General features: G+C 40.9%; 1 protein-coding gene across 13 annotated transcripts in view; it reads left to right on the forward strand.

Annotated features, from left to right (window-relative positions):
• The window catches only part of dysf (dysferlin, limb girdle muscular dystrophy 2B (autosomal recessive)), an 84,423-nt gene that overhangs the window by 8,777 nt on the left and 55,786 nt on the right, over nucleotides 1–19,860 (forward strand). For 6 of the 13 annotated variants that reach the window (XM_032499361.1, XM_032499363.1, XM_032499367.1 and 3 more), the window contains exons 2-31: nucleotides 1,523–1,578; nucleotides 2,451–2,542; nucleotides 3,722–3,827; nucleotides 5,528–5,651; nucleotides 5,797–6,053; nucleotides 6,982–7,110; nucleotides 7,195–7,257; nucleotides 7,351–7,401; nucleotides 7,767–7,797; nucleotides 7,923–8,038; nucleotides 8,953–9,079; nucleotides 9,435–9,538; nucleotides 9,633–9,701; nucleotides 9,863–9,906; nucleotides 10,070–10,152; nucleotides 11,053–11,085; nucleotides 11,340–11,455; nucleotides 11,958–12,071; nucleotides 12,161–12,338; nucleotides 12,861–12,985; nucleotides 13,286–13,392; nucleotides 13,835–14,030; nucleotides 15,032–15,178; nucleotides 15,251–15,382; nucleotides 15,553–15,719; nucleotides 16,090–16,204; nucleotides 16,497–16,602; nucleotides 17,120–17,262; nucleotides 18,160–18,333; nucleotides 19,645–19,729. In XM_032499361.1, the coding sequence (XP_032355252.1) occupies nucleotides 1,523–1,578; nucleotides 2,451–2,542; nucleotides 3,722–3,827; nucleotides 5,528–5,651; nucleotides 5,797–6,053; nucleotides 6,982–7,110; nucleotides 7,195–7,257; nucleotides 7,351–7,401; nucleotides 7,767–7,797; nucleotides 7,923–8,038; nucleotides 8,953–9,079; nucleotides 9,435–9,538; nucleotides 9,633–9,701; nucleotides 9,863–9,906; nucleotides 10,070–10,152; nucleotides 11,053–11,085; nucleotides 11,340–11,455; nucleotides 11,958–12,071; nucleotides 12,161–12,338; nucleotides 12,861–12,985; nucleotides 13,286–13,392; nucleotides 13,835–14,030; nucleotides 15,032–15,178; nucleotides 15,251–15,382; nucleotides 15,553–15,719; nucleotides 16,090–16,204; nucleotides 16,497–16,602; nucleotides 17,120–17,262; nucleotides 18,160–18,333; nucleotides 19,645–19,729 (3,390 nt within the window). Of the gene's footprint in view, nucleotides 1–1,262; nucleotides 1,422–1,522; nucleotides 1,579–2,450; nucleotides 2,543–3,721; nucleotides 3,828–5,527; nucleotides 5,652–5,796; nucleotides 6,054–6,981; nucleotides 7,111–7,194; nucleotides 7,258–7,350; nucleotides 7,402–7,766; nucleotides 7,798–7,922; nucleotides 8,039–8,952; nucleotides 9,080–9,434; nucleotides 9,539–9,632; nucleotides 9,702–9,862; nucleotides 9,907–10,069; nucleotides 10,153–11,052; nucleotides 11,086–11,339; nucleotides 11,456–11,957; nucleotides 12,072–12,160; nucleotides 12,339–12,860; nucleotides 12,986–13,285; nucleotides 13,393–13,834; nucleotides 14,031–15,031; nucleotides 15,179–15,250; nucleotides 15,383–15,552; nucleotides 15,720–16,089; nucleotides 16,205–16,496; nucleotides 16,603–17,119; nucleotides 17,263–18,159; nucleotides 18,334–19,644; nucleotides 19,730–19,860 lie in introns of those variants that run through there. The other 7 variants (XM_032499365.1, XM_032499371.1, XM_032499374.1 and 4 more) reach the window with 3 other exon arrangements.

Below are 19,860 nucleotides of genomic sequence, written 5' to 3' on the forward strand. Positions count from 1 at the left end.
CACACACACGCACACCCACACACACACATACTACATACTCTCATGACCTCTCTGTGGAAGGGTGGAGTTTTTTAAAAGACATCTTCCAAGAACGGAGGTGCACCTACGTATTGTATTTTGTGAAAGATTGTACGTGTGTGTGTGTGTGTGTGTTCTTGCAACTGTGTGGAAAACAGGAAAGCAAACAACGATTCTCTGTGTGTGTATGGAGAAAAATAATTTGGGTGTGTGAACATTAACAATACATGCAGTGGATAAGTGAAACATTTGACTTGCTGGTGGTGCTTAAAGAAAGGTCAGGGGGATCACCAAACTCAGAAAAACCTCATCCTCAAAATGTCATGGCAATCCATTTAAAATTTGTTGACATTTTTCAGTGTGGACCCCCCCGACAACCACGGATGTCCACATTTTGTTGAACTAATATCATGACTTTGGTAACCAATCCTTAAAGCCTGAACTAGGTTCACATTTGTGGTTTTGAGTCATATGTTTCCACAACTATTGGATGGATTGTCATTAAATAATTTAAAGACAATCTTTGTTGATCCCTTAACTTGATATCTAGTACCATCATCAGGTCAAATGCTTTTTTTTAATTAAATATTTTGGTTTATGACCAACTACCTGCAAAAGTTTTGATATTCCCATGCCTCAGCTGTACTATACTGTATTTAGGGCTAATAACAAAATTCTAGCACGCTATAACATGCAACATTCAGATAATGAACATGGTAAACTTTATACTGTAGTCTACCTGCTAAGCATCAGCAAGTTAGCACTGGTATTAAGAATGTTGTCATGTTGATGGCTGTAGACTTGTTCTTCTATTCCTGGTTGTTGTCCAGTGGTAATTCTCTGGAAATGAATGAGTCGCTTCTAAAACCAGACAATAGTCATTGTTTCTATTTCCTTTCATCTGGAAAGAACATCTCAATCTCTCTTCTGTTCCTAGTTTTGATTAATAGGCTACCAAAAGGAAATTATGATAGTTGTCCCCTAATGTGATAATTCACATCACGTTCCTGTGTGTGGTGTGAGTGCGTGTGTGTGTGTGTGTTTGTGTCCCCACTTCTTGTCAAGGCCAACAGACAAGAAATCAGAGTTCAGAAAAAAATGTTACAGGAAGCCATAGAAAGATAACAGGGAGACAGGCCGTACTCTTAATACATCCCTGTGGTAGGCGCACGCACACACACACACGCACACACACACACACGCAAACACAAACTCATGCATTCACCATATTACCATTAGCCTAAATATTAATTGAACACCTTATTAGCATCTTTGCTAACATGCTATGTAGCAAACAAAACGAGGTGTTAAGAGATGCTAGCTACGCTAAATAACCTGCTGGCTAGTTAGCTAGCGTTAGCTAGCTGTCGAACAGTTTGCTAAGATTAAGCTAACATAACAGTGTGAGTCGAGACTAAGTAGGCCTACATCACAGTTAGCAGTGTTAGGAACTTTCTTTTTTGCTTCATAACTCTTAATGTAACTGTTTCTCCGTTTAATTCAGGGTCTAAGAAGAAGACAAAGATCATCAAGAACAACCCTAACCCTGTTTGGAACGAGGTAAATTACGTTACGTAGCTAAACAACTACAAATATATTATTTGCTTTTTTGGACAACTAGCTAACAGTTAGTAAAATACCGAAAACATTGAATCTGCTATTGTTGCTGTTGGTGGACAGTAGGCTACTCATATTAAAGCTGAAAGAGGAGGCTTATAATCATAAAGTAGAGCAGTAACAGAGATGAACTTCATTACTCCACTAAGTAAGATGCCAAAGGTTCACCCCCCCCCCCCCCCCCCCCCCACGTTGCCTACAACAAATTCCAGGATTTGCTTTGTTTTCCTTGGTTTTAGCCTTATGTTGAAACAGTATAAATGATGTGCATTTCTGTGCATGTCCTTTGAGAACAAAAAAAGAGCTTAAATCAAAGTCCCTGTAGGTGTTCACATTTACTTGGCTAGGAAAACTGATTCAGATTTTGGGACATTAACTCTCCCAACCCTCTCACAGAGCGGTTTGGAAAATCATAACTGCCATGTGCGGCCTTAAAGGTCCCATGGCATGACATTTTCACTTTATGAGCCTGCCTATGGTCTCCCAGTGGCTAGATATGGAGACAAGTGTAAACAGAGCCCTGGGTCTCCTGCTCCGCCTTTCGAGAAAATGAAAGCTCAAATGGGCAGATCTGGAATTTTGCTCCTTATGAGGTCATAAGGAGCAAGGTTGCCTCCCTTTTCTCTGCTTTGCCCGCCCAGAGAATTTGGCCCACCCATGAGAGAGAGACATCATGGCTTTCATACCAGCAAAGTGGCAGTTCGTCAAGGCAACACCCACAGCCTCAACCTTGCCCCCCCCCCCCCCCCAAGATTTCTTCTCACAAGATACCATGTTAATGCTTGCTTTCATGTTGTTTCCGCTCTCTCTATCAGGGTTTTGAATGGGATCTGAAGGGGATTCCTCTGGATTCTGGAGCAGAGCTACACTGTGTCGTCAAAGACCATGAGAAGATGGGCAGAAACAGGTACACATGCTGTGTAAATGTGTGTGTGTGCGTGTGTGCCATGCCATGTGAGTGTTTGCTATCCATTGGCAGTGTTGCATTAAAAATACAGGAATTACTTGCAAAGATCTCTTTTCTTTCAGCAAAAATCATTGACACAAAATAATTTTTTAACACTGAAATCTTCCTTTTGATGGTAATATTTTCTGTTCCGAATCAAGGACTGTTTCTTAGATTAGAGATGATCATGTTTCTCATGCATCCCTTGATGTCATTTTTTTTAACCTACCAGTATTTGGGCAAAATACTGTGATTTTTTTTAATTTCTCCATATCGCCCAGCCCTGCTTTTACATACAATACATTTTCACACATTTTTCTTTCCATAATGGCACTTATTCATTGTTTATCATATATAAGTTTAGAAGTGTGATAAATCTTTCCCATAGCTCAGAGTACAGGAATTGAGATAAGAACTGTGGCATTGTGAGACTGAGACATGCTGGAAGAATCCGACCAAACTCAGGCCACAGACAGGGGTGTGGTCAGTGATCCAGACTTGTTTGTTTTATGAAAACGTCCCCATGGTTATTTTTGGATCGTTTTGCTTTGTCAAAATGTCAACCATATCAGAGTTCCTTCAGAGGCGGAGGGGCAGGCATGAAAGAGTCGGGTCATCCTCTCATTGTGGTCGTATAGTACCTATTCACTCATATTTCCACCCTTTCACTGTTGATTGATTTAGTGATCCATTCATCCGCCTCTCATGGTACATTCAGACCACAGCATGACCTCTAGGCTTTCCTTTGTTTTACCAGAAGTTTGATATCACTGCATGTTTGCAGCTGAAGCATACATTTAATAACTGTTTGTTTGTGTATTAGGTAATGGTAATTTCATAAATTGTGTTTGCACGCTTGATTGCCATCTTGAAAATAACATCACTAACCTGAATCATCTCTGTCAAAGTTATAGCGTCAAACACGTTATCATTTTTGGCATTCCCTCAATGCGATATGTGGTAGAATAAGCCCTAGTATTAAACCCTTGTTAGTGATGTTTCTGTTATGTGGGGTGGCTGGCACATCCTTACAAGCTTTGTTACACGAAAAAGACTATATCAATATCGATGATTTACTAAAATGAGATACAGGTGTCCAAGTACTTGTGAACCAAATGCAATACTTTTGTGTCTGTTCAGGTTTCTGGGGGAAACCCGGCTGGCTCTCAGAGACGTGCTCAACTCTCCCAACCTGGCCGCCACCTTCACCGTCTCCCTGCTGGACACCAAGAGAAACAACACAGGGGTGAGTGCACATACACACACAAACATATGTGCACGCACGCACAGACCGAGTAATTCACAATCGCATTGTATCACATTGAACCAATGACAATTTGTAAATCACTCTTGAGTTTCTTGGATCTGAAACTAGGAACTTTATAAGTCAGAACTATAGACTTAAAAAAAATGTCATCTCATTGTATCACAAATCTAAAACTAAAATTGGTCTTCACATAGATGGAATTACAAGCTACACACACATACACACACGTACACACACACACACACACACGCACACACACACACACACGCGTACACTAGCACACACACGTACACAACACGTACACACACACACACACACACACCTTGGTGGGCCACGCCTAATAGTCATCTTCTGCAGATGAAACAGCGTTCTGTTTCCCATCCTTATTTCCTGAACCCAAAACAAAGTCTTCCTCTAAGTGTCAGAGTGGATCTGATTCATGTCACACACACACACACACACACGCACACACACTTACGCACACACGTACGCACACACACGTACGCACATGCATGCACACACAGGCCACACCTAATAGTCATCTTCTGCAGATGAAACAGCGTTCTGTTTCCCATCCTCATTTCCTCAACCCAAAACAAAGTCTTCCTCTAAGTGTCAGAGTGGATCCAACCATTTCTTCTTTTTTTGGGTGGGGGGGCATTTTTAGGCCTTTATTTGTATTGGACAGCTTAGACTGGAAAGCCGAGAGAGAGCGGGCCGCTGCGAGGAGAAGTAAACTCTCCTCTACCAGTTGAGCTAACCAGTGGCCCTTTAAGCGTATTTTTAACAGGAAAAACATGACCAACAACGATCACCTAAAAACATTTACAGCAGTAAAATTATAAACCTGTTAAAAAGAATCAGAAGATGTTGCTGCTGCACACACGCAGCGCCCGATATCTTTGTTTACAGAAACATTACAGCTTATTACTTGAGTTGCTTTTTCCTGTGAAAGGAAACTGCACCTTTTACTGGTCCACACACCCTCCAGCGCTCTGCTGCTGCAACACAACTTAAGCTCCATGAATCCTCATTTGTTTTTATACAGTTTCAAACCTTCCATCCCATTAAAATTATTTTATATAATACAACAAAAGACATGGTTTCACAATGTTTCTCTATTTGCACTGATAGGCTCATCCTCTCATACTCAAAAACAAGAAAGGTGGATTATATCACTTATAACACTTTCTTTTCAAGCTGTTGTTCTTTTGCAGAGTGAAAGTGCCATTGCTTTGGAGGGTCTTTTGCAGTCATTCTTGATACAGCAGTGCATGATATGGAATACAAAAGGTGCTATAACTCTAACCATGCAGCATTTGGGTGCGCAAATTGTGCATTATAAATTATTAATTTTAAGGTTACGAACTTGTAACACAAAATGTGCAAGAATGATCACAACCACACATTCAGTTGAGAGTAAAATAATTAACAGAAACAGATAATTTTGCAGAATAAAACTATAGTATAACAACAAATAAAACCAAGGTTTTCCACTGAACTCCGTAATCTGGAGAGTTGTTTAGGGATGACTTCACACACCTGCACATAAGATCCTTATCTTTGTTTTCTTTCACGCTTTTTGGAAACTAAAACTTCATGTTAACATCATGTTTCTTGCCTACACTTTGTACCAGCACCGATAACACTCTATAAATATGATTTTCTGACTCCACTAGGCCACGCTGACCCTGCAGGTTTCCTACATACCTCCTGCAGGAGCGGCTCCGATGTTTCAGCCTACTCCCCACGCGGAGACTTTGCCCTATAACAACCCCAATGTGGAGCTGGACACTGTCACAAGTAATATAATTTGTCATTTTAAATCCATTTAATCAGTCCTGCAGTCCTCCCTGGAAAAACACTTTGATCAAAATTAGAATGTAAAAGTGTGATATTAGTGTCTCATTTTTGTTAGCTGTAGTAAATTTTACTTCTATCAATGTAGTGATTTCTCTGGACACTTTGGGCGAGGAGGACACAGAGAGCATGATGATGCTGGAGACGACAGAGGACCAGGGTCCCGACGACGGACGCTCCATGGTCATCGTCGGCCCTCAGGGGCCCTCGGGCCAGGAGTCCCCTGACGCTCAGACACCTAAACGCTCGCCCCCATCCTACAACACCCATGGAGGGCTGAGGAAACGGAGGAGAGGAGCCAGCAGTCAGCCCAAACCGCTGCCCAACAAACCACAGGACTTACAGGTATCTAGGAAGCCTTGAAATAGTCTGAATTTTAGAAACACAGAGGCCATTTGTCCTACAAGAAGTTTTTCTTTTGCAATGTTCGTTTCCCAGTTAATTTGTTTTTGCAGTTGGCTTTATTATAAATGGACAAAACAAGTTTATATTGGACAAATAATGAAAGGTAGCAAAACAAAACAAAAATATAATATGTAGATAAGTATTCACAGCCTTTGCTCAGTAAGTTATTGTGGCACCTTTGGCAGCAATAACAGCCTCAAGTCTTTTGGTATATGAAGTCACAAGCTTGGCACACCTATCTTTGGCCAGTTTTGCCCATTCCTCTTTAAAGAACCTCTCGAGCTCCATCAGGTTGGATGGGGAGCGTCAGTGCACAGCCATGTTCAGGTCCCTCCAGAGATGTTCAAAGGGAGTCAAGCCTGGGCCACACTAGGTTGTTCACATAGTTGTCCTGACGCCACTCCTTTGACATCGGCTGTGTGCTCAGGGTTGTTGTCCTAATTGAAAGAAGAACCGTGGCCCCAGTCTGAAGTCAAGACCGCTCTGGAGCAGGTTCTCTTCCAGGATGTCTCCCCAGAGCACGATGCTGCCGCCACCATGCTTCACTGTAGGGATGGTACTGGCCAGGTGATGAGCGGTGCCTGGTGTCCTCCAAACATAACGCTTGTCCTTCACGCCAAAATGAAGTTTTTCATTGATTGGTAGTGATTTATGAGATTTTATTTCCAGGATCTAACATCTTTTTTTAGACATACGCATAGTACGTTGGCCTTTGAACACATTGTTAACTGGCCAGTTTATTATGACTCTGGCAAATAATGAATGTTTTTTTTAATTAAAATTACTGGTAGCTATAGATTAGTTGTCAGTTTTAAATTGTACACACTTTATTTGCTGAAAGTCACTGCTCATATGTCTTCCTGTCCAGGTTCGTGTGCGGATCATCGAGGGCCGACAGTTGCCGGGCATCAACATCAAGCCTGTTGTCAAGGTAACGGTAGCCGGGCAGACCAAGAGGACCCGCATCAGAAAGGGCAACAACCCGATCTTTGATGAGGTAAACAAGAAATACAAAAGTTTTAAAGAATTTGCCAGAATACAGTTCCTATCTGAAACTGTCAAACTGCTTTCCTCTCGGCAGACTTTCTTCTTGAACTTCTTCGAGACGCCATCAGACTTGTTTGATGAACCCATCTTCATCACTGTGAGTCGACTTAATTTAACCTACATTTTGTTCTTGGATTTTCCTGTTTTGTTGCCCTTGATAAAATGCAAACTCTCTCTATCTGCCTGACAGGTGTGTGACTCTCGCTCACTCAGAACTGATGCTGTGATTGGTGAATTCAAGGTAAACTGTCATTTTAATGCGCTTGTCTGTTCCAACTGATAAAAGATATTCAATATTTAATGCTGGACAGTGGTGGACAAAGTATTCAGATACCGTTCTTTAGTGAAAGCACTACTACACTATAAAAATACTGGCAAATGCAGCCATGATCTTCATTGGACAGGTAAGCGGATGAAAAACTGTCATCTGAAAAGTAACTTAAGCTGTAAAAATAAAATATTAACCTCTGAGATGTAGTGGAGTACAAAAATTTGCGTAAAAGGGAAAGGTGTGTTTCATCTGTGGCCATGATTTCTGGCACATTCATCCAGAAAAGAGTGAAATAAAAAGCAAAATCATCTAACATGTTTTCCTATTTTTTACAGTTGGATGTGGGCACCGTCTACAATGAGCACAGTGAGTCTACGTTTATGTGGACGTTTTCGTTTTTTGGTGATTTGGTGACTAGTTCTTGTTTTGAAGTTGTTGGTTCTAGTATGCTATTGGTTAGCTGGAGTTTGTGCCCGCCCCCTTCCCTTTAGGACACTGCTTCTTGAGGAAATGGCTGCTGCTGTGTGACCCCGATGACCTCTCCGCCGGGGTCAAAGGTTACCTTAAGGTCAGCCTGCTGGTTTTGGCGGCTGGAGACGAGCCACCGGTGAGTCTGGATGGATAAGAGACGATTAGCAAAACAGCATTATGATGATGATATTTGTTCCTTGCATTAGAAAACTGTATAACTCTGAACCTAACTGACTTAGCTGAACTTTAAAATAAACGCCAGTATTCTAATGACCAACAAGCATGGTAGTGTTACCCTAAGCGCAATGTTAACACGTTGCCTTGGGTGTTTAATAGTACAAGCTAAATGTTAGCATATTCAAATGTAGTTTTTATGCTACTGCAACATAGAAATGTTAGCCTGCTAGCATTCTCATGATAGCATTCGAACCCAAGTAAAATTGAGGCTGAAACACAGTTTAGACCTCAATTTTAGCCTAGTGACAACATGGCCGTTCCTCTGGTGTCACACACAACTTTAGTGTGTTTTCGGTCTTACTAATTTTTAAGATATAAGAATAGCAACGTTTTAATATTTTTAATGGTTGCAGTTTTCAGTCCCTTAAATGTTTTGGCATTATCTTCTGCTTTAGTGGTTGGAGAAGTATGTTAAATTAGAAATTCCACAGTCAAAAAAGACCTGAATTAAAAAATTTAAATGTACGTTAAGTATCAAAAGTAAAAGTACTCATTCTGCATTATTTCATCATCATTATGTTATAGTAGAATATTATACTATGCATGTACAGACAGAGCATTTGCTTGTTATTTGGTAATGTGGACCTTATTTTTAGATACTTTATTTACAACTGTGTAGATTATTAGCATAGTAACATAGCATAGCATTAACATAATAAAAAAAAGAACAGTTCAATAAAACCAGTAATCAGTAGTATTTCTTACCGAAATGTTCTTGATTGTATATTACATGTTTGTGTCTTGCTTTTAATAAATGCAGGTGTGTATTTGTTTATGAACTAATGTAAGTATTTGTATCTGTGTATCTCCCAGGCTGATAAACGCGAGTGTGTGGAGGACAAAGAAGACATAGAAGGAAACCTGCTGAGACCGGCTGGTCTGTCTCTGAGAGGAGCAACTTTCACCCTGAGGATCTTCAGAGCTGAAGACCTGCCGCAGAGTTAGTCTCTGGAGTGTGTTTATCAGGGCTGCAACTAACCATTATTTTCATCTGTCGATTCAATTAGTTGTTTGGTCTATACAATGTCAGAAAATGGTGAAAGATGTCAATGACTGTTCCCCAAAGTCCAAGATAATGTCCTCAGTAGATGAGTGAAGAAACTAGAAAATATTCACATTTTAAGAAGCTGAAATCAGAGACATTTTTTTTCTTAACTCAAACCAATTAATCCTTTATCAAAATTGTTTCCAATTAATATAATTGTTGACAACTAACCAATTTACTGCAGTTATGCAGCTCTAGTTTGAAGTTAGAGCTCAAGGATCTCTAATTTCTTCCTGTTTTGTGTCTGCAGTGGACGATGCCTTCATGGATGGGATGAGGCAGATTCTTGGGTTTGACAGCAACAGGAAGAACCTGGTGGATCCTCTGGTGGAGATCCACTTTGCTGGCAAAACTGTGCGTCATTTGAACCGAGCAATTTATTTCTAACCCAACATTAAATACAGAACCTAAATATTTAATGTATATTGTATTTTCTTTCTTTTTTCAGGTCTGCACAAAGATTCTGGAGAAGAATGCCAATCCACAATGGAACCAGAGTCTGGTCATGCCTATTAGGGTAAGACACACACACACACACACACACACACACACACACACACACACACACACACCCACACACAACAAACATAGCAAACCACATGTCCATTATGAAAACTTACCAAACTATACCAAGACAGGTAAACACCATACAGTATATTCTTTCTTTTTGCCTTCCAGTTTCCCTCCATGTGTGAGAAGATGAGGATCAGAATTCTTGACTGGTGAATCCTAAATGTTATACTACTTATATTTTTTGATTTTATCAAACTCATCAGACTAAAAAGACAACTTTGATAAGCTGTGGGCTATAGCTTGATTTTTATAGCCTGTGTTTGTTTACATTTACAACATTATGTTGACAGCATTCTCACTCTCTAATCTCAGGGACAGAGCCAGCCACAATGATGTCATCGGCACCACCCACCTCTGTATGTCTAAGATCTCCGCGCCCGGTGGCGAGATAGATGGTAAGTAACCAGTCAAAACTGGTCTGAACTGGACTGCACCCTGCCAGTTTGGTTTGGACTTGTTAAGACTGGAATTGGATGGCTTTGGCTGCACCGAAGTGCTTCTACTTCTGGTTTGGTTTAGTCTATAGTTTGTTTTCCTCCCTTGAGATGCTCAGATTTTCTGGTCCTTTTCTGGATTCTCCAACTAACTGGAGTATGTTGCTCTTATGTGTTGACCAGTTTGACTCAGTTCAGACCAGAATGCTCAGGGCACCGGAATGGCCTGGTGTGGTATGGAGAATAGAAAAGGTTTATCATCAGTTTCCACCAACATAAATACAAACTTTAAGCGACTTCTGATAAACACATTGTGACTTTCTGATTTAAGAGTCCAGTATGGGTTTGATTCTATCAATCTCAAGTCTTAAACCACCTGATGGAGCCGTGATTTGTAATCATAACAAAGCATGGGTGTTTTTTTCCTTCCAGTGACATGCATGAAGAGTAACCTGGTAATGTTTTTGTGCTGAACAATAACATTGCCTGCGTGTGTGGTCCTCACAGTTGTCTTACCCTTGTCCCAGATGAAAACAAGTGACATTTGTTCTTTGTCTTTGTTTAAAAAAATATCACGTGAATAATGACGAATCATCAGCATATAGCACCTTAAAGCCACCATACACCAAGTAACTTCATTTCACTACAAGTGAAGTCAATTTTTGTCATTATCGTCTTGTTTTGAGTTTTTTCTTGAAACAAGCTTAATGATTTTGCGTTGACTGTTGAGCGTTTTCTTTGGTAGTGGTCCAGTGCATCTGTTTTGGTGTAAGTGACGTTCAGAGACGTCAGGTTTCTTCTCTGTCTGACTCTGAACATCTGTCTGTGATTCTGAACCATCCTTCCTCTCTACGCATTCAGATGACTTGACTCCACGGAACTTCCACTCTGGCAGTACGTCCTCCATCCTCTCTACACCACTTTGATATTGTTTGAAACAGTTCAACTGTTTCACATTATTTTTGTGATGTATATTTTCTTATTCTTTTGAACTCTTAACTGTTTCCATCTTGGCTTGATTTTAATGAAACTCTCTGAATCCTTTATGTGTCAAATGTACATCATTTCATCAACCAATCAGTCATTTCTTCATTTTCATGGTTTCCACAATCTGCCGTAAATCTATCGGCCGTTTTGTGTCATTGCAGTTGACGACAGTCTTGGTTTCCTGCCAACGTTCGGCCCCTGTTTTGTGAACCTGTACGGCAGCCCCAGAGAGTTCAGCGCCTTCAACGACCCACACGAAGCACTGAACCTTGGGAAAGTAACGTGACATTTGTTTTTTTTAAACACAGTCGATATAAAATAATAAAATAATACCACCCTGAACTTTATTTTGGCTTGCTGATTTGACTTGATTTGACCTTTTAATGTGTTTATTTCACACGTCTACTTGGAATAGGTATCAGTACTCAGTACCTTTTTAACCAAAGTCTTAAAACTTCTCCAGTCAAACGATTCCTAAATTCAATCCTTTTTTTGATCCAATCACCGCAATTTTTTAATTTTTTTTTATGATTTATTGTGCAATACAAGTGCATATTGCAAGTGTTGTGACATGTGATCAGCCCAGTACTGCAGCAGCTCCAACCCATACAGTCCATGGTGTGGTGAAGTTGAGCGCTTTCAAAGTATGGGCTGTTACAGGCCTCTCAGTAATTGTATTGTTTTTTTGGTAATTACACTAATGTCTTTGTGGTGTTAATATATTGACATTTTAATGAATAATGCTCCTTTTTAAAGATGTATTCTCTTCTGTGTGTCAGGGGGAGGGCGTGGCCTACCGAGGTCGAGTTTTACTGGAAGTAACTACAAAACTGGCGGACAAGCCGGAGCCGAAAACTGGAGACATACCGTCAGATGACCTTCTGGTGGTGGAGGTGAGAGGGAAGAAGGTTATAAACACTTAAACGAGACAAAGACATGTTTGATCTCTCACTCTTTATCAATCTTTTCCTCCGTCTAACAGAAGTTTCTCAGGAAGAGGAAGTTCTCTCTCTTCGTGGCGTTTTACTCGGCCACGCTTCTCCAGGACGTCGACGACGCCATCCAGTTCGAGGTCAGCATCGGTAACTACGGCAACAAGTTTGACTACACCTGCCTCCCTCTGGCCTCCACCACTCAGTTCAGCAGGGCTGTGTTTGACGGTAGGTCAAAGGTCAGGTTGTAAATGGAACAGTGTAGTCAAGGTGAAATCTACAGACATTTTAATCGGTAGCAAAGCACCAAAATGTCTATATATGTGCCATAATTTCAGACACACCTGTGTAAATGTGCAATTAGTTGTTTGGGTAAGTAATTTAAATGTGTTTTAGATAAAATAAAATAAATATATTAAATAATAATATACGTTTGCAGCAAAGTGGTGTACATGTGCAGTAAAACTATAAAAAAGCAATGAATTAAATATTGTTTGTATTAAAGGTTTTTCTTTCCAATAGCTTCCAAAAGGGAAGACACAAGTGTGGTACCCACTGGTTTAGAATATCTTTTTTTTATTTTAGCTGGAAAAGCATCTATTTTTTATTTTTATTTTACTAAAGCTGTAGTTACGTTTTGTCACTGCAGTACCCCCCGTAGTATATGTTTGTGATGATTGGGTGATTTCATTCATGTTAATCATGAGTGTATCATCTGTGTGCTTGTGTGTTCTTGTGTGTGCGTTCCAGGTTGCCACTACTACTACATCCCGTGGGGGAACATTAAACCAGTGGTGGTTCTGTCCTCAGAGTGGGAAGATATCAAACCGAGGATCGAGGCTCTCAACATGCTGCTGGCCGCCATAGAGAGACTGGTGTGTGCTGTATCTCGCTCTGCACGTCTGTCTTTCTTTGGACATGTTTGAGTTGTAGACATGGACAATGTGTAATTTGAAAATCAGAATTTCTTTAGCAAAATGACAACATTTACCTTTACCATCTTTTCTGTCAATACAATGGTGTGTGTGTGCGTGTGCGTGTGCGTGTGCGTGTGCGTGTGCGTGTGCGTGTGCGTGCATGTGTGTGCGTGTGCGTGTGCGTGCGTGTGCGTGTGTGTGCGTGTGTGCGTGTGCGTGTGTGTGTGTGTGTGTGTGTGTGTATGTGTGTGTGTTCAGGAGGCGAACCTGCAGAGGGTGCAGCTGGAGGTGAAGGCAGGCACTGATCTGGAGGACGTGGAGCTCCGAGTGGTCGAGCTGTTGGATCAGGTCATCACAGACTGCAGGTAAACACCGTGTAATGTCACTGTCGAGTTTTTATGCCCTAGGGCCGGCCTCGAGCTCACCCAGTAAGAGCGTCTGCCCCATGTTGGCTGAGTCCTGCAGTGGCCCGGGTTCGGATCCCACATGCGGCCCTTTGCTGTGTGTCATCCCCCATCTCTCTCCCCCTTTCATGTCTACCCACTATAATAAAGGGAAAACCCCAAAAATATAATCTTTAAAAAAAAGTTTTTATGCGCTGGTGGAATGTAACTACGTCCATTTACTTGAGTATTTCCATTTCATGCTACTTTACCCTTCTACTTTGACTACATTTCAGAGACAAATATTGTACTTTTTGCCAATTGGTTATGTTCCGATGATTTCAGACTTCCAGCTGATGGCAAAAAGCACTTCTGTTCACATACAAAGCATTTCTGTGTTTTGTCTCTGTCTCTCTTTGCCCAGTGAAGAGCTGCCCTCTCTCGACCAGTGGCAGTGTGCGACCCCTCTGGACCGCTCGCTGAGGCACGTCCGTACTCTCCACCTGCAGCAGATCGTTGAGGCTGCGCAGGCTCTGAAGCACGGCCCTGCCACCGAGCTTTCCACAGTGATGGAGCAGGCAGAGGACTGGGCCGCCAGACTGAGGACAATGGCCGAGGAGGTGAGCGCGTTATTATGTTCTAGTAAAGAATTAGAGGTGTTTACGTTAGCTGAGCTGGAGAAGTAGCCGTGCACCATGGTGATGTCAACTTTCCCATGAAAAGTAAGACATTCAAGTAGTCATGAAAGAGAGATATTATCTCCACAAAAAGAAAGATTTTGCCAAACAAATTCTGCAGACCTTAATCAACTTTTTGAGATGATGTTTTTAACATCCTTTGCATATACTCATGTTGTCATGATAATAAAGTTTTACTGAATTGTGCAGATCTTGTATATCTTTTGACATTTGCATAAAATACTTAAAAATAAGCAACTATGTTATTCTTTAAAAATATCTTGATCTATTTGCACAATTTGCTTTTACGTTTCTGATTTGTAAAGTGTATGTAAGAATAGGAGTGTAATAAATATGTATTATTATTCATTTAAGTGTTGTGTGTGAGAGAGAAGCCGGGGTATTAATATGTCTGAGGCTGTCAACTGTGGAGGACAACGTTTTCAATTATCATAAATAAAGAAATAAATGTAAAAAAATGAGCATGTTAATATGAAAATACAAATTTTACAAAAATATTAAAGTAAATCAATAAAATGTATTTATTTATTTGACAAATTTCCTATTTTGCATTTTTTGTTTTGTGAAGAAATACAGTAATTAGTAAATAAAAACAAATCATTTCAAACAGAAAATAATACATTTTGAAATAATTCAATATGAAAATAAATTACAAAAATAGTACAAAGTGCAGTACAAAAATAAGTAATGGTTTTAGTCATTTTTTTATTTCCGTTTCCATTGCTTTTCAAATTAACTTTACTTATTGATAAATGAAGCTTTTAGTTCTGCCTTTTCTTCTTAATTTTTTCATTAATGTATTCATTGAGCCATTTATTTATTTATAATAATGGTAGCTTCAGTCCTCCTGTATGGTATGTGACAAAGAGAGAAAGAATGAAAAGTCAGATAAAATACAAATTCTCTCTCTTTGTCTGGCCCAGCCTCAGAACAGTCTCCCAGACATAGTGATCTGGATGCTGCAGGGCGACCGCAGGGTGGCGTACCACCGCATCCCCGCACACACTGTGATCTTCTCCCAGCAGCACTGTGGGAAACACTGCGGACAGCTGCAGACTGTCTTCCTCAAGGTACACGCTGTCACACACACACACATATTACCTTCTGAAATAAAGTTTGACTGACCGTGATGTGTTGTGAAGAACCCACAGGGAAGCGGCGGAGAGGCCAAACTTCCTGGGCAGCTGAGGGTCAAAGTCTGGTTTGGATTGGCTGCTGATGTCAAACACTTCAACCAATACGCCGAAGGGAAACTGTCTGTCTTTGCTGAGACGGTAAGATGCACACTGCTGCTGCTGGGTGTGAAGATCCGAGAGTCAGGGTCAGAATGTACTTCATATACACTCTGGGGCTGCCACTAACTCTCATAAAACGTCTTCACATAGGGGCTTTAAGTCTCTCTCTCTCTCTCTCTCTCTCTCTCTCTCTCTCTCTCTCTCTGCAGTATGAAAACCAGACACGACTCGCCCTGGTGGGCAGCTGGGGAACTACAGGTCTGACCTACCCCAAGTTCAGTGATGTCACTGGAAGAATTAAACTGCCCAAAGAGAGCTTCAAGCCCTCTCCCGGCTGGACCTGGGCTGGAGACTGGTACATCAGCCCCGAGAAGACGTAAGTATGTGTGTGCGTGCGTGTGAGCGTGTGTGTGTGTCTGTGCGTGTGTCTTGCTGATTTGAGTAGTTTTTTTTTTCTCCAGAAGTACTTTTTATGCCTCCTTGAATTTGACATGATTGCACTCTTTGGGTGGAAACTTATCCACTAAAATTCATATGTTTCCACCAGATACTGACAAATCTATAGTGGTACACACTGGCTCCATCTTTGAACATAAGAGCTGAAGATGGAGGCACTTTATTTAAATTATTTAACCAATGAACCTCATGTCTCCATGATTGCTTTTTTTCTGGGTATTTTGTCTTGGTTATCTTTGTTTTTGGCGCTGTTATCTTTTTCAGTTAGAAAAGAGTTACTTCTCTTTCAGAATGCTGTATGACGTGGACGCCGGCCACATGACCTACACAGAGGAAGTCTTCGAAAACCAGATGAGGTTGCCGGGCGGACAGTGGATCGGCATGCCGGAGGGGTACACTGACGTGGTGCGTCTAAACATTTCACGGCTTCACACATCTGTGTGTGTGTGTGTGTGTGTGTGTGTGTGTGTGTGTGTGTGTGCCGTTGGTTGTTGGTGTGTGTTGCAAACAATTCATAAACACAAAAGGTTAGCCAATTAACCATCACCACATATACCAACAATTCCCAGAATGAAAGTATATACGTCCAAAAATATTCCAGTACAAAAACAGAGGGAAATTGACTGCACTGAAAGTAAAAAGAAATCAAAATAAAGACACTGAAAAAATAGTAAAGAAAAATTCAATGTGTTGTCAGAATGGGGAGAAGGCGGTGCCAAAGGACGAGGTGGAGTGTCCTGCAGGCTGGGTGTGGGAGGAGGTGGAGTGGAGCGAAGATCTCAACAGGGCTGTGGATGATCAAGGTGCACACACACACACACACACACACACACACACACACACACACACACAAAACACAACAAAAGCTGAATTATTTACACAGCAATAACAAGTCCCATTCTGTTTGTGTTCCATTGATGAAAAAAAACTAAGTACATTTACTCAAATATTGTACAATTTGGATGTACTTCTGCTAATTTAGACTCCTACTTTATAACATTGTAGAGGGAATTATTGTAGTTTTTACTCAATGACATTGATTCTGCCTGATTTGTCTGAGGGGTCATATCCAAAAAAATAGAAAACCCCTCACCATGCATAGAGGGTTTCACCCCAAGTTCAGCACCCTGAGACTATATATTTATATAATAAAGTTAAAACCCCAAGCAGTTTATACATCTGCCTTAACCATCTAATGATGTCATGTAAAATCAAATATTGCTACATTTTGTTGATTATAAGTGATTAAGTACTTTCAGATTCTTGCATTAGTAATTTTACGTTAGTAAAATCATCTTTTCTCTCCACCCGTGTGTCCAGGCTGGGAGTACGGCCTCACCATCCCTCCGGATCGCCGTCCCAAGTCGTGGGTGCCGGCAGAGAAGATGTACCACACCAACCGAAGACGACGATGGACGCGAATGAGACGGCGAGACCAGCAGAGGATGGATGCTCTCCGAAAGGTAGAGAGAGAGAGAGAGAGAGAGAGAGAGAGAGAGAGAGAGAGGTACAACATGCAACAAAGGTCACCAGCTGGAATCGAATCAAAGACGCTTTGACACGTTAAATAAATAAAGAATTAGAGATCACAATCATTCCACTGAAATAGAGTATGTGAAAAAGTCTAAATCGGTTTTTAAATCTTTACTCTTTGCTTGAGCGTGAGCTACCACGAAAGTTGCAGCCTCAAATAAATGTGAAATGATAAAACATTATGCATGAGGAAACACATTTGAAAACAGACACATCGATACTACATGAGGTAAAACCATTAAGAAGTAATAACAATCCAAATTATTTAGGTCAACCGACCAATGAGAATTAATAAGATATGTGAATTAGGAACCATTATACAAGTGAGAATGAAATAAAATAACAATTAAGACAAAAAAGACATGTGAGTCAAAACATTACAAAAGGAAGAATATCATGTAGAAAAAGGGCAAGTGGGAAGTTAAAATGTTTGACTTCTAGACCAGATTTATTCTGTTAATAAAAACATATATATATTGCTATAGACATCATTTGTATAACACTTACAAAAAGCGAAGATAAAACTCTTTATTCTTTAGTAAAGCTTTTTTGAACTTAGTTTACAGAAATCAACCTGGATCAATAATCTTTTTTGATTATGAGCTTTTTTTCATTATCTGTGAGCAGCAGACATTTCCTCTTCCAGACACTAGATGGCAGTGTAGTTGCACAAATGAGCAAACGAGAAGCTGAAACACTGTGTGTGTGTGTGTGTGTGTGTGTGTGTGTGTGTGTGTGTGTGTGTGTGTGTGTGTGTGTGTGTGTGTGTGTGTGTGTGTGTGTGTGTGTGTGTGTGTGTGTGTGTGTGTGTGTGTGTGTGTTCACAGCAGCGGCCAGACGAGGCGGACAGGGAGGGCTGGGAGTACGCCTCGCTGTTCGGCTGGAGGTTCCACTTGAAGCCGAGGAAGACGGACAGCTTCAGGAGGCGCAGGTGGAGGTATCGCATGGAGCCGCTGGAGAAGACGGGACCCGCCGCCATCTTTGCTCTGGAGTGTTCTCTGGTGAGAGAGACAGACAGATAGAGAGACGTTTTCTTTCATCATTATATAGTGATGAAATAAGATGTCTATTGATGGTATTTAAGATAAACAATCGTGGCAAAAAGTATGCGGACACATGAACATTCCACCCATATGTTATTCCCATTCCAAAACCATGGGCATTAATCTGCTGTACACTTCTGGGAAGACTTTCTACCAGATGTTGCAGCAGCCGTTTTTCATCCTTTCAACCAAAAGAGCATCAATGAGAGCCAACACTGACTATGTTTACATGCGAAAATAATATTCCGGTTAAAGACGATATTCCAACTAAGCTGTTTACATGGCTAATGAAAGATAATATTTCACTAATATTCCCGTTTTCTATGTAGCTGTGCAAAGTACGACTTTTTTTCTTCAAAGTTTCCCAGAGGTGGTGGACCAGCGTCCTTCTTTGGTTCCTTCAACCAGCTTCTTGAAAAGGTCGGCGTGGATACAGTATATGTTGATATCCAAGTCTCCTTTTTTTCTCTTTCTTTTAAGATTTTTTTTGGGCATTTTAGGCCTTTATTTGTATAGGACAACTGACGACATAATATAGGAGAGAGAGGGGGAATGACATGCAGCAAAGGGCCGCAGGTCAAGGAATGAGCCTCTACATATGGGCGCGCGCTTTGCCAGGTGAGCTACCCAGGCGCCCAGTATTTCTCCTTCTTATCGGGTCTGCAGCCTTGCAAACTGTTTGGGAACAGCAACCATAGCAACGCACAGAGCTGATCATTAGCCCTAAACCGGCAAGAGGCCGTAAACTGGGCCTAAACTGCGGTAAATCCCTCGATTGAGACAAAAACTCCAAATGTTTTGTCCAAAGAATGCCTCTAAAACCCGAATAATACAGGAATATCCCACATGTCTCAATCGGAAAATGCTATATTCGGAAAAAACAGAAAATGCTGTTTACATGACCTGTATCAAATTCCGAATATTGTCATATTTGGAATAATAGTGGAATTTTGGTGTGCTTGTAAAGCTAGGCTGATGTTGAGTGATAAGGTCTTTCTGGTTCCAGTTCATCCCAAAGGGCTTGGATGGGGGTTGAGGTCTGGGTGCTCTGTACACAAACATACTGTATGTGTGCATGGGTGTCCACAAACCTTTGGACATGTAGTGGATATTAAGGCTTTTAAGATACATTTTTTTTATTTTTTATTTTTTTGAAGGCCCTGCTATGTTTCATGAAGATTTTATAGCAGCATCAGTTCAGAGTTGCCTGCTCCTTTCTTTCTGAATGTGATCTACATCTTCCTCCTACTCCTCCTCTTCCTCCCACAGAGCAGTATCGAGGACAAGAACGATGACAAGTCCGTCACGACCACGTTTGGAGTCAACAGACCAACAATTTCCTGTTTCTTTGATCGTAAGACGGCGCACAACACAAAAAAAACAAACACATTTTCACTTTTTTATTTTACTGTTCTCTTACTCCTCCACTTTTTTCCTTTACCATTATTTCTGTCAATACAATGGTGTGTGTGTGTGTGTGTGTGT

The sequence above is a fragment of the Etheostoma spectabile genome, chromosome 19 (genome assembly GCF_008692095.1).
Source record: "Etheostoma spectabile isolate EspeVRDwgs_2016 chromosome 19, UIUC_Espe_1.0, whole genome shotgun sequence".
Lineage (NCBI taxonomy): Eukaryota > Metazoa > Chordata > Actinopteri > Perciformes > Percidae > Etheostoma > Etheostoma spectabile.